This window comes from Bos indicus, chromosome 4, assembly GCF_029378745.1.
Source record: "Bos indicus isolate NIAB-ARS_2022 breed Sahiwal x Tharparkar chromosome 4, NIAB-ARS_B.indTharparkar_mat_pri_1.0, whole genome shotgun sequence".
Classification (NCBI taxonomy): domain Eukaryota; kingdom Metazoa; phylum Chordata; class Mammalia; order Artiodactyla; family Bovidae; genus Bos; species Bos indicus.
Window position 1 is genome coordinate 65416395 of NC_091763.1, and position 14822 is coordinate 65431216.

The window sequence follows — 14822 nt, forward strand, 5'->3', positions numbered from 1 at the left end:
AAGACAAAAATATATTTATCCCTCCCTATTTGATGCAACAAGCTAAAGCATAGGACCTTACTCAGAGTCAACTAGCAAGAAAGAGGCAGAACCAGGGGTTCTGGTTCCAGATACCACATACTGATCTGCTTATGTATAAAGTGCTAGTTGCTCAATTGTGTCTGACTCTTTGCCATGCCATGAACAACTGTAACCCTCCAGGCTCCTCTGTCCACGGAATTCTCCAGGCAAGAATACTAGAGTAGGTAGTGATTCCCTTCTCCAGGGGATCTTCCCAACCCAGGGTTCGAACTCAGGTCTCATGCGTTGCAGGCAGATTCTTTACTGCCATGGGTTCAATCCCTGGGTCAGGAAGATCCCCTGGAGAAGGGAATGGCTAACTATCTGAGTATTCTTACTGGCAGAATTCCATGGACAGAGGAGCCAGGCGGGATATAGTCCATGGGTTTACAAAGGGTCAGACACGACTGGGTGACTAACAAAGTATTAATATAACATAATCAAACTTTAGTAAATAATTTAGCCATCATGTTTTAAAACTTAAAATCAACTAAAGTACTCTTTAAGTGCAGCTATTCTGAAATATTCTTGGTAAACATTTTGCAAAATTATAAATTTGCACTATGTTCCTAAAGGATATTACATAAACAAAGCAGATATTCATTTGTTTGATACTCTATACGATGTATCCTTGCCTGGAGACTCCCAGGGACGGGGGAGCCTGGTGGGCTGCTGTCTATGGGGCCGCAGAGTCGGACACGACGGAAGCGACTTAGCAGCAGCAGCAGCTATCCCATAGTCTGCCCCTTGTGTATCTCACTGCTTTAAGTTTGTTAATTTCTATTCCTCAACAGGACTCTTGACTTGAGTCATTGAGGGAAGGGATTGTGTCTTCAACTGTCTTTCTCCAGCATCACAAAGGCTTGTTTCAAAGGTATCATTCAATAAATACTTGTAGATTGGTAACAGACTGAAAAACTTCGAGCTGCCAGGAAAGCCCTAATGATCTTAGGAAGTGTGTGACTATCATGCAGGCAAGCAGTAAAGATTAACTCTTTCTAAATGTCCTATTCCAAACTTCTCTTAAAATTACACATGCAGAATACATGTATGCATATGCATTTCTGTTGATCTTATATCTAGGGATGGACTACACCTACTATATATATATATATATGTTTAATAAATTATTTGTACTAGAATAACACTACTTATAATAGCCCCAAACTGGAAATTATCCCAACTCCTGTCAACAACAGAGTGGAGAAACAAATTATGCTACAGTCATATAACTGAGTACTATACAGTGTTCTTGCCTGGAGAGTCCCAGGGACAGGGGAGCCTGGTGGGCTGCCGTCTATGGGGTCGCACAGAGTCGGACATGACTGAAGTGACTTAGCAGCAGCAGCATACAGCAATGAGAGTGAATATTCTACAGTTATGCACAACAACATGGATAAACTGCACAAACAAAAATGCTAAGATAAAGAAATCAGACCCCTCAAAAGTATATCATGAATGATACCATTTATATAATGTACAAAACTGAGCAAAACCAAGCAATGGTGTTAGAATTCAGGAGAGTTCTCTCTCTCAGGGAAAAGTGGCCAGTAGCTGGAAAGGGTAGAAAGGAGGCTTCTGGTAATGTTCTATTTCTTGATCAAGATCTTATTACACAGGGGTGTTCAGTTTGTCAACATTAATTGAGCTGTGTACTTATTCTCATGTATGCTTTTCCATCTCTATTATACTTCCAGTGAAAACAATAACTCTCCACATACTCACAAACTCTACTCAGATCCTTTCTTCACTCCCTACCAACGAACTCTTCTCATAGTAGGCTCACACGACTTTTCATTGGAATATCATGGACATGTTGTATGTGCTAGTTCAACTCTAACTTCCTTGAGAGGTGGGGCTCTCTGTTATTTATCTTTACTTTTCCTCATAACATCTAGAGTGGTAACACAGGAAAGTAAGTGTTTTGTTGAAGGAATGAAAAATAATGAAAGAATAAACAATTCAATCTTCGATTCTTCTAGACTAACAGAAGCTCACTGTAATGATGATGACAATCATTGTTAGAGGATTATGTCATACACGGCAGTCTACTGACCTACCTGTCTATATACATGGGTCCAAAAAACAAATATCTAGAATAAAAAAGCTTAAGTCACCTGATATACTAATTGGATAATTCTTCATTCATGAATGGATTCACTGTTAAGTTTTTCTACTTCTTCTAATATTCATTATTTAGTCAGGATTTATTTTGTACTAGAAACAGTGCTAGATAATTTGTTATTTGATCACTTAATTCTCTAAGCAGTAAAGTCTGAGTTGTTAAGAAATCAAGATTTGGATTCAGACCAACTTAGGTCCTAATCATGATTCTCTCACCTAAAAACTGAGCACCTAAAAAAATGAGTTCTTTGAACCACAGTTCCATAGAGTCTATGATGGAGATAGTCATATCTACCTTATTGCAAAGATTCCATGAGACAGTTGACTCTTGAACAACACAGTTGGAATTGTATGGGTACACTTATAAGTTTTTTCAATAGCAAAGACTTTAGTACTACACAATCCACTGTTGACTGAATCCAAGGAAGCAGAACCATGGATATGAAGGAATTGTGTGTGTGGAGGGCCAAATATAAGTTATACATGTGTTTTTGACTGTGAGGAAGATTAGCACCTCTACCTCCCACCCCTAAATTGTTCAAATGTTAACTTTAAATGAAGCATTTAGGCTGGTTCTTGGCAGATTGTGTATGAAAGATTTCTGTTCATTATCACCAGGACCAGAGGTTGAGAAATTTCCCCACATCTATTTATGCCCATCTATCAGTAAGTTCTGTTGATTGTATCTCCAAATTATAGTTCCAAACTTCTTCTCTCCATTTCCATTGTGTGTGCGTGTGTGTGTGTGTGTGTCTGTGTGTGTGTCACTCAGTCACGTCCAGCTCTTTTTGACCCCATGGACTGTAGCCCTCCAGGCTCTGTCGATGGAATTCTCCAGGTAAGAACACTGGAGTGGGTACCCATCGCCCTCTCCAGGGGATCTTCCCAACCTAGAGACAGAACCTGGGTCTTCTGCATTATAGGCAGATTTTTTACTGTCTAAGCCACCTCCATTTCCATTATCACCTCTCTAATCTAGACCACCCTTTTGTTCTGTCCACTTTCATAGCCTTTGTAAATCCTCTCCCTCTTTCTGCTTTTTCTCTCTTCAACTCCTCTCCCCATAGCAGCCAGAATGATCTTTTCAAATCTTAAATTGCTGTAAACACTCCAATGTCCTCCTTTGAAAGAAATTCCAAATTCTTCACCAATCAGTTCAATTCAGTCAGTCAGTCGTGTCCTATTCTTTGCAACCCCATGGACTGCAGCACGCCAGGCTTCCCTGTCCATCACCAACTCCTGGAGCTTGCTCAAACTCATGTCCATTGAGTCAGTGATGCCATCCAACCATCTCATCCTTTGTCATCCCTGTCTCCTCATGCCTTCAATCTTTCCCAGCATCAGGGTCTTTTCCAATGAGTCAATTCTTTACATCAGGTGGCCAAAGTATTAGAGTTTCAGCTTTAGCATCAGTCCTTCCAATGAATATTCAGGACTGATTTCCTTTAGGATAGACTTGCTTGATCTCCTTGCAGTTCAAGGGACTCTCAAGAGTCTTCTCCAACACCACAGTTTAAAAGCATCAATCTTTGGTGCACAGCTTTCTTTAGAGTCCGACTCTCACATCCACACATGACTACTGGAAAAACCAAAGCTGTGACTAGACAGACCTTTGTTGGTAAAGTAATCTCTCTGCTTTTTAATATGCTGTCTAGGTTGGTCATAGCTTTTCTTCCAAGGAGTAAGCATCTTTTAATTTTATGGCTACCGTCACCATCTGCAGTGATTTTGAGCTCCAAAAATAAAGTCTCTCACTATTTCCACTGTTTCCCTATTTGCCATGAAGTGATGGGACCAAATGCCATGATCTTAGTTTTCTGAACTCTGAGTTTTAAGCCAGTTTTTTCACTCTCCTCTTTCACTTTCATCAAGAGGCTCTTCAGTTCCTTTTCACTTTCTGCCATAAGGGTGGTGTCATCTGCATATCTGAGGTTATTGATATTTCTCCCGGCGATCTTGATTCCAGCTTGTGCTTCATCCAGCCCAGCATTTTGCATGATGTACTTTGCATATAAGTTAAATAAGCAGGGTGACAATATACAGCCTTGACGTACTCCTTTCCCAATTTGGAACCAGTCTGTTGTTCCACTTCTGGTTCTAACTGTTGCTTCCTGACCTGCATACAGATTTCTCAGGAGGCAGGTAAGGTGGACTGGTATTCCCATCTCTTGAAGAATTTTCCACAGTTTGTTGTGATCTACACAGTCAAAGCCTTTATCATAATCAATAAAGCAGAAGTAGATGTTTTTCTAGAAAAACATCTACTTCACCACTATCCAGTCTCATACGAGCTGATCCTCACTACGACTGGGCTCTGACCCTTCTGGTCCTCAGAGAACATGAGACCTTTCACATGTGCTCTTACCTCTGCTGCTCTTCCTTTATGGCTCAGCATAAAAGATGAATCAGAAAAAGGTTCCCATGTCATCCAGTAGATCTTCCCATGATTCACTGTAGCCACTAACATGTAAATTTCACAATTCTGTATTTACCTGTTTATTGTCTGTCCCCTGTTTAGACTGTAACCTCTTCAACAACTTTGCCTTGGCTATTCTACACTCCACTGAATAGCCACCACTAACTCAGTGCCTGGAACAACTATCTTCATTCAAGTATGTACTTAAGGCCTTTCATGAGCAGGTGCTAGAACTGTAGATTGATACACACAATAAATAAGTCAATGTATTATGTTAGCAAGTGATAATCCCTATTGAGAAAAGCAAAACTGGTGGGAGGTAGATAGAGAGGGATGGATGGGGGTAAGGGTACATTATACACCAGGGTGGTCAAAGGGGACCTCTCTGACAGGAGCATTTGGGCAGAGACTGGAAGAATGTGAGAATAAACCATGAAAGGAGATTCAGGTAGGAGTAAGGGCAATGTTCTTGAGGTAGGAACATGCCGGAGAGTGTGAGAAAGAGCCGAGGGCCAGTGCAGCTGGAGCTGGATGAATGAAGGTGAGAGTGGTAGAAGGTGAGACTGCAAAGGCCAGAGGAAGCCTCTGGGCCCCTCTAAAGATTTGGCTTCAAGTGGGGGAGAGGGGAAGCCATGAACATTTCTGAGCACAGACAAATACAATCGAATTCATATTTTAACCAGATGCCTCAGGATGCTGGATTGACGACTGTGTATAGAATATAAGGTGTCAAGAGTGAGAGCACAGGTGTCGTTTAGGCCAAGGGAGAGATGAAGGCAGTTTGGAAGTAGTAGTGGGATCGCCAGAAAGTGGTTAGATTCTGGATATAATTTTAAGACAGTACTGAGAAAATTTGCAGACCTTTGGTTTCTAGAGTGTGAAAAAGAGGAGTCAAGAATTACTCTGAAATAAATATTCAGTTAACCTTTGTTGAATGGATGAATAAATGAATGAGTGAGTGACATATAGCTATCAAACAGCAGGATCAGGCTTAAAGCAAGGTTAGTAGGCCCACAAAATTCTAGTTGTGATTCTCAACTTTTTAAAATCTGAGAGAGAGCCTTTCTTTAGAAAAATGTACATATGTATGTATATTCCAAATTTGTACACAATCTTAGGAGGCTCGAGAACCTCTTGAAACCCATCCAGGAATCCCCTGTGTGAAGAGAGCCTACATATCATCATATAAGCAACTAACATAAAACTTGATTTTCAAGATGCAGTTTGCTTATACTTTTGCAAAAAATAAAAATCTCTTTATAAAGTACCCACTGCAATCTTACAAAATAGATTCATACAACAGGAAGAAGACACATTGCACTTCTGTGTTCTATGTTTGTAAGTAATGATTACAATACATATTAGTGGGATATGGCAAAAATTTTGAATTCAGTAACATAAAAAATAGTAATTGGGGGCCATAAATCATTCTTAATATTATAAAAACTAAAGAAAATGACATTTTCTTACAATAAGATCACAGAAGTTAATAAAACATCATTTCTTTAGTAATGGCTGGAAATTTAATAACTCAGTCTAGTGACACTGGTTTTCTCATGCTGGTAGAAGTTTTCCTTGGCAGATTTAGGTGCCCTTATTTGATAACAAATTATTAAAAGAATTTAATAAATGCAATTTTGTGATCAAAATAAAGAGTATGCTTCATGGAAGAAAAATAAGAAATGTATTTCTAGAAAGGACTGCAGCGTTGTTCTGCGCAAAGGCTAAAATCAAAGACTGTATATTGTAGTGCTTTGTGAGTGGCATAAACAACAATGTATTTTATTGCATAATAACTGTACCATTCAATCTAGTCTTCACTCTGAAAGAAATCTAAAAAACAATCCAAATGTTGCTTTATTTCCAGAGTATCTGTATTCTAAGTCATCCTCGCGTATATACATGTAGACAAACTATTAAGACATCTTCATTTAAGTTATATTTTAAGCCCTCTAAAGCTTCAAGGGAAATAAGACTGTTTTGTGTTTTTGTCTTATAATTTAAATACCTTTATTTAAATCCCAAGGGCTGTTTTCCAAAGTGGGGGATGCTCTGCCACAGCCATAAAACTCTTTCAAGGCAATGGGGATCACAGAGTTAAAACTCTAGGGATTAACACTGGCAGGCTCACAGGCTTCCAGGCTGCCCTGAAGCGCTTAAAAAAAAAAAAGAAGACAGAAAGAGAAGGCAATAGAGAAAATTGTCCAATATCTATCTCAGGAAGTACCCTACTTGTGAGGGAAAAAACTCCAGTCCTGAGGTTTTGTTGCCTAATCCTGAGCAGGTCTCCATTCTACCGCCTTATACCCTTGGAGAGCTAAGGAAAATGCTTGTCATGTTCCAAACTGATCTCTTAAGTAATGAGGGGATTGTGAAAAGGAAAGTCAACAGAATTCCCATTTGCTAAGACACAGGTACCAACTGAATGACCTAAAAATAATAACACTTGAGACTTAATTTAGACCTTCAGTCTCTGTTGCCTTGCAACTGAGTCAAATTATATCTAAATTTCCCCTGGGTCATTTTATAAGTGAAATATGAACATTCACCCACTGAAAGCAAGACAGAGGCAGACAGACAGACATTGGGCACTTTAAAAAATCTATTATAAAATGTCACGGCCCCAGAAGCAAAGATCATATCAGTTCAATTAATAACAAATTGAGTTATAGGTGTAAACTTTGGTGTGCAGCGATTGCCGTAAAATGAGAAAATAGGTTATAGAAATGGGGATGATACATGCCCCACACTCTGAGTATGTGTCTATAACTCAGAATGTATTTCTGTTTAGAGTATTAGTGTTAACATGCTTTCTTAGCAGAGAGTAGAACAGCCGTTACGGTGTATGTTATGAATGCATATTAACAGCACAGACATTTGCATATCTTAACTATAGTAGAAAATGCATAATGAAATTTCATTTGAAAGATTATTGTACAAACATACTGAATCCTTGCTAAATCTTGACATAACAACTTTTTGTTTCCTCTTTTTTGGGGAAAAAAAACTAAGACTATCAAACAATAGATTAATATTCAGAAAACCTCAACACAGATTCTATTCCCCCACCCCAGCACATCACTACCACCACCAAAGGATTTTATTTCATGTTCAAAGGCAGAAATAGAACAGCCCCAAATGTTTTCATGGAAAAGCTGTTTCTCATTTGTCTGCACATCGCAAAGATAAAATATAAAATCTATCCCTGGGATGAGCTACACCGGTGATAATTTTCTACCAACACGTCATATTATCTGCCCTTGGATTTTGGTTTTCACGCCTGTGATGCCTGTAATACAGTGCGGCTTCTGGAGACTTTGCAACTTCAGAACACAGTGCAACATGCAACATTCATGACAAGGCTGGCTGCTCTGCGGCTTCTGATCCCGACACTTACGCTCCTTCACATTTGAAAAGTAAACTAGATTTGAGAACAAACAAAACCTGCACCTGGTCTTCCTATAGAAACTCTCTGTGCTGATATAAAAAGTATATGTAGTTTCTGAACCACAAGCTATAGGAAATAGACTCAAGGCACCCATTACCAGGGCTATCCCCTTAAACAAGACATTTTGAAATGCCTTTGGCATATCGGATTATTTAAAAAAAAAAAAAAAAAAAAAAAACATGGGCTAGGCCAACCTACCCACCTATTTTAAGTTACGTGTGTATAGCCTTATTTTTATTTTAAATTTGCATTTTTAAACCAAACCATTGAGAGAAAAAAATAACCCTCCTTTACTTAGCATGATTCTTCTTTTTGTCAACTTCTTCCAAATTTTTCTAAAACAGTCCAAGAAAAGTCAGGTAACTTTGAGAGGAGACGGAAATGAGTGGGGTATGACAGGAGAAAAGCTGCATTTAGCTTGAGGCCCCCGATGCCAATTTGGAACTAAAATGCATTAAAGCAGCAGAATTTTAAACCTTTCAAAACTGGGATTTATAAGGGGAATGCTAACACAGATTCAACAGTTACGACTCTGCCAGGGATTACTTTAATACCAAAAGCATACTGTCTCACTTTATAGAAAGAGATTACTCAGTTGTCAAACAACAAAGGTTGTATTTGTCTATTTTTAAACTTTTATTTTTTTTTAAAGTGCACTTTTAACTTTAGTGACAGGCAATCCTGAAATAAAATGTCCTCTTATTTCAGGGGTTGAAGGTGATGGTGGCAGGGGAGTAGAGAAAAGAAGAAGGTGAGGATTGCCTCTGGCTTCACAGTTCATTTTATCCACAAGGCTTTGCCAGCCTTGCTTAACTGTTTCTGCCCTGCTTTTGTTAAGAAACCAAAAGGGAAAAGTGGGAGGAAAAAGATAAATATGAAATAAATCTGACAGAGAAAAATAACTGGACACTGGTATAAAGATGAGAAGATATTTAAATTGATTTTGATCTACAGGGGAAAAAATGTGAAGGGATGATTTTTAGGAGAAAGGGAAAAAAATCTGAAAGCTCTAAAAATAGGATAGCTAACCTTTGATTAAAATACTCATCAGAATGTCAGGGAGAGAAAGATAAAAACCTAAGTGATCATTTTTATGTTTATTGTTTATGAAATGAAATGAGGAACAGGTCAGTGAAGGCTGTAAAGACAGGGACAAGAGAGTAAAGTTGTGACTTTGGGAAGAGGGCATGAGAATATAGTTTGAAATCTTTTCACAGTGGGCTTGCAGTTGTCTGTGCATTTTATACAGATACACAAAGAATCTCTCTGAAAAGTTGTTGAAAGATACCAGCAAGTGTAGAAAGGGGAGCATCTGAGCATGTCTTTCACAGACCCCAGATGGAGAAACTGTTCTTTTATTCCAAATTCTTAAGAAGCACAGAAGTCTTACATGTTAATAAGAGAACACACAGACACACACCCATAAGTTTCATGCCATGAAACAAAACAAGGAAATCAGAAGACCTTTGTTGATCCCCGTTCGCTTACACAAATCTTAGTTTGGTTAAGCATCTCAAGACCATTTTCCTGATTTCAGCTCCTTTTCACTGCCTTTTTTTCCCCTGGGTACCCAGGTGCACAAACGGGATGGTGATCTTTACAGAACATCAACAATAACAACAACAACAACAAAAAAACCTCTCTCGCTCACACAAAAGCCCATCTTGTAAATGAATGGAATATTAACGACTCCCTAATAGTTGTACCGTTGGCAGGGCGAAACTGAACACTAACACAGCTATTTCTACAGATTGCCGGTGAAGCCGAAGCAGCTCGAGGAGAAACGCACCTACTGTATGTGAAAGGCTGGTGCAGATTTTTTTCCTATCAGTCTAACCTTCTGTGTTGATGCATGAATGCTGGTACCCACTTACAGGGATGCCAGATGATCAGTGCAGAATGAAGGTCCCAAGAGAGAGGATCACATGGTTCTCTCTGCCCTGTGACGTCACTAGCAGATGGCATGGGTACCAGCTCTGGCAGTTGGCATCAATGTCACTTTTTAGAGATCAATGAGATAGTGCAGATACACACAGATCTAGAGACTCCAGGAGACGATGCGACACTCAGCCTGAAAAGATTTGGAAGATCCAAAATGAAAACTGATTATTGAATGAAATTAAAACCTAAGGTAATATAAATAAAGATATACTTCAATTGATGCTGGCTTTGCATGCAAGTATTTAAAGATACAGTGTCACTGTCTTATAGTATTTATATGCTCTTTGTCATCTATAACTTCTTATCATATTTCATTCTTATGATGTAATTATCACATACTTTCACTGCTATTATGTAACTGCAAGTATGTGGACATTACTAAGAGTTTGTGTGTGTGTGTGTGTGTGTGTGTGTGTGTGTTGAGGGAGCTAGAGATTGTTAAATTAAAAAGTCTCTGTTTTATCATGCCTATTTGTTTGAAGACTTTGGATGAAAATACTTGCTGCTTCACCAAACAAAAGCCAAATGGCATTTGAAACACAAATTATTTTTCCCTTTCATTCAGGATTCTGAATACACGTGCACAATTGCAGTCAGAATCCTTGGACCGTTCCTGTCAGATATTAGCTAGAGGGAGACTTCTGTGGTTCGTAGAACAAAAACACTATGAGAGTGTTTTTTGTCAGGATGATTTGAATAGCAGTAAACAATTACATTGAGAAAAATTTTAAATAGAAAAGGAGTCTCACTATTTTCTTTGACTTAAAATAATGCCAGGGATTTTGAAAATTTATTTATAGAGTTTATCCCAAATTAGCCTAATCCTCTCCCCACTTTTTTTTTTTTTGGTAAAGGTTTGGAAAATAGTGCTCTTTTACATATTTCTGTACTGATCAGAAAGAAAGCAGTTTTCTAAATTGGCTCTGATTAATCTTCTCTTTAAATTTGTGTATTTCTACAGCTACTACCTAAATTCACTGCTGTATAATACAGTAAATAAAGTTAAGGCTTATTTTCTTCCTAAAAAAAAAATCTCCACAAATTTGTCAGCTAATGGAGAAGCAGCATTTTTTCTTTTAAAAACTGGTGACTCTTCTCATTTTGCACTCAGGGGAATTGGAATTAATGAAATTCTGCATTGCTATATCATGTTTTGCATTTGATTGAATTCCACAGTCCTTTTTGTGTATTAAAAATCAGTTTAAAATCAAAGAGAAACGGAGGTAGTGGTGGTATTACAATAAATACTTTTATGTTTTATTTTCTTTTGATAGTTTGCCTGTATACAATAATCCTATTGCATGTGTCAATTTTTTTATAATTAGTAGGCTGCACAAACTCAAAATTTTTATTTAATATAAAAAAATAGTCCTGGAATCAGTTTTTTCTTATGTTTTCGTATTCTTATGATTAAGTCATTGAATATGTTTTACGTGTATAAACTTTAAAAATGAAAACACTTTAAATATTGTGCTGGCATTTTTTCAGGTAATTTAAGGTTAGAGAACCATGTTAACACTACCGTTTGATGAGTCTGTTGTAATGCCAGAATCCCAGATGTGCAGAAAGTTTTCTAGAGAATGCGAGGACCAGAAGCAAATTAAGAAACCAGAAAGCTTTTCCAAACAGATTGTCCTTCGAGGAAAGAGCATCAAAAGGGCCCCTGGAGAAGAGACTGAGAAAGAAGAAGAGGAGGAAGACAGAGAAGAGGAAGATGAAAACGGGTTGCCCAGAAGGAGGGGTCTTAGGAAAAAAAAGACGACCAAGCTCCGACTGGAGAGGGTCAAGTTCAGGAGACAGGAAGCTAACGCGCGGGAGAGGAACAGGATGCATGGCCTCAATGACGCCCTGGACAATTTGAGAAAAGTGGTTCCCTGCTATTCTAAAACCCAAAAACTGTCCAAAATAGAAACTTTACGACTGGCCAAAAACTACATCTGGGCACTTTCTGAAATTCTGAGAATCGGCAAGAGACCTGATCTGCTCACGTTCGTCCAAAACTTATGCAAAGGTCTTTCCCAGCCAACTACAAACTTGGTGGCAGGCTGCTTGCAGCTCAATGCCAGGAGTTTCCTGGTGGGTCAGGGCGGGGAGGCTGCACACCACACAAGGTCACCCTACTCTACCTTCTACCCACCCTACCACAGCCCTGAGCTCACCACTCCCCCAGGGCATGGAACTCTTGATAATTCCAAGTCCATGAAACCCTACAATTATTGCAGTGCGTATGAATCCTTCTATGAAAGCACTTCCCCTGAGTGTGCCAGCCCTCAGTTTGAAGGTCCCTTAAGTCCTCCCCCAATTAACTATAATGGGATATTTTCCCTGAAGCAAGAAGAAACCTTGGACTATGGCAAAAATTACAATTATGGCATGCATTACTGTGCAGTGCCACCCAGGGGTCCCCTTGGGCAGGGTGCCATGTTCAGGTTGCCCACCGACAGCCACTTCCCTTACGACTTACATCTGCGCAGCCAATCTCTCACCATGCAAGATGAATTAAATGCAGTTTTTCATAATTAATGAGGAAAATGAAAATAAACAGTGGTCATTCACCTCCCCCGTCTAATTAAGACAAAGCAGATGCTTGTGGGCTGAATAATTGGCACAACTCTATCTAAGGTGTTTACTAGTTTCTGGAGTGTGTTTCAACTATTGTGAGAATTTTCTATGTAATAATAAATCTCTTTTCCTATGAGAACTTCTTTTCCTTTCCTTTTGTTCTGTAAAGCACTGTGATTTTGTTTCTACTGGAAGGATTTATTTTTCATGTTTTATTTTCTTTTAAATTCATTTAATTTGTTTGAGCAAGGTGTCTAAGAATATACTGTTGAATAAAGACATGCACACAGCATAATTCAATGTCTACTTCAGTTGTACAGTAAGTAATTATGAAAATGCATGTTATTAAAATCAAATGAATAAAATGTGTTTATAATTATTAGGAATTTATATATTATGTATCTCTGAAAAATCAAACATTTAAAAAATTGAGAATAACACTAAGCTGACAATGATATTGGAAGATGCATTTGAGGATGTACAACAGTATAAAAAGCTATGCAATTTTCTTTTTATTAAGAATGAGTCTAAATGCATTGGATTGGTAACTATTCCTCTTCAAGGATTTGCAGATGGGGCAACGTGATATTTGGGTAGGTGGTGTCATAATTTGGAACAATTATTTCAATCCTAAACAAAAAATTTTCAGCACTTGTTTTGTATTGTTCAGAAATTATCTGTACAGGTTTGTTATCACAATGTATAATTGTGTTTTTCCACCCACATTTTTAAAGCAATTAAATAGATATTTCCACTCCTAAAGGACATCTATTAACTGTGATATTTTTGCATGATACTTATTATTTCCTGGTACACAGCTGCTTTCTGTCTCCAACCTTCCCTCCTCCCCATTTCAGAAATATTTCTGGATTTCAAAATCAGACGAGATAAAACAAATTTCTTAAACAAAATGGCCAAAGTGCTTACATGATTGTTTTTTAAGTAACTTAAATGAAAGAAGAGGTGCCCATGAGGGTTAAACATCCTGGGGAAACAATGATAAATCCTGGTAACCTTCAGCTCGAGCCGAAATTTGGTGGCAAATTTCCAGCAAACACCAGAGTGGATGTTAAAACTGGAAGGTTTTCCTCTGTGCCTTTTAAATAAGTCTGGCCGATTAGAGGCTAAATTCTGTGTGAGTGTAAGTTTAAACCCTACTGGAAAAACGCAAAGCAGCTCGCCCTCTTAAGCACAACTAAGCCCCTTCCAAAATAAAAACCAAGGTGGCAGTGACCTCACTCCAGATGCTCCTGTACTCAGGTTGCCTCCCGAGAGCAAGATGGGGACAGCTGCGAAGGCTGGTGAGGCCACTAGAAATGGGTCCCGGGGTGGCAGGACCGCGCGGGGCTGGTTGGGCCGGGGCAGGGGTCCGCGGCCCACGGCTGCGCCCACGCTGCCCTCTTTTGTGCCCTGAAGGCCCGACGGCGCCTCGCGGGAGGCGCGGCGAGGAGTGAAGGCGGCTTTCCTTCACCTGCGGTCACCGGCGCGCAGGGACACGGGCTGCACTGCCCGGGTGCGGCCCGCAGTGGGCGCCCTCGGGCCTGGGGCCGCGGTTCTCGTACCGTGTGGCCGCGGAAGAGACTTCACCATCGTCGGGGGCGGGCCCGCCAGACCCTGCCCCGAACCGGGAGGAGGCGACCTCTTGGCGATCAGGCCCCGAAAGGTGGGAAAAGGGTTCCCCACTTCACCTGTGCAGCGGGGCACGCGCGGCGGCGACCGCTCCAGTTTGCCCAAGTTCGGCTAAAGACCTGCTTCGTCCTGCCGCTCCACGGCTGGCGGGGTTTCTTGAGCCAAGTTCGAGAGACGCAGCTTCCCTGGTCTCCAAGCTCCCCTGCCTTAAACTCCCCGTCCCGCGGCGCGTATGGCCGCTGCGCTCCCACGGGCAGGGGTGCCAGTAGTCGCTGGCGCGGGACTGGACGGGTGATGAAAGCACTTGCCCCTTCAAACCCCTCGAAGGCAGGGGCAAAGGAGTCGGGAAAGGGGAAGCCGAGTGCCCCCTTAGGGACAGAGAGAAGTTTGCCTTAGGTAGAGAGCCAGCCGCCTGTCCCCTGTGTGTCGCGGACGCAGGAGTGACTGGCCGTTGCTTCCTCGCATCCTCGCACACCTGCCCTTCCCTGGGACTGTGTCCTGGGCTGCCTGGCCTCGTTAAGGTCCCCCAGACGCTGACTCTGATCATTGCTCACCGTGTCTGAGCAAAGAGCACGAAAGTGAGGAAGCATCTGAAACTAGAAGAATCTGTTGTGTTTAATTTTTAAAACAGGCAGTTCTGTT

The 14822-nt window shown here is 40.2% G+C and overlaps 1 protein-coding gene across 1 annotated transcript; it reads left to right on the forward strand.

The window, feature by feature from the left end:
• Positions 1–10061: 10061 nt before the first annotated feature.
• Positions 10062–12690, forward strand: NEUROD6 (neuronal differentiation 6). The gene is made up of 2 exons (XM_019959569.2): positions 10062–10179; positions 11478–12690. The coding sequence occupies exon 2, from the start codon at positions 11499–11501 to the stop codon at positions 12510–12512; it is 1014 nt and encodes a 337-aa protein (XP_019815128.1). The 5' UTR covers positions 10062–10179; positions 11478–11498; the 3' UTR covers positions 12513–12690.
• The last annotated feature ends 2132 nt before the right edge of the window (positions 12691–14822 follow it).

What these genes read in the sequence shown, in the direction of transcription:
- NEUROD6 (XM_019959569.2), top strand. Translation starts at nt 11,499, where the DNA reads ATGTTAACACTACCGTTTGATGAGTCTGTTGTAATGCCAGAATCCCAG.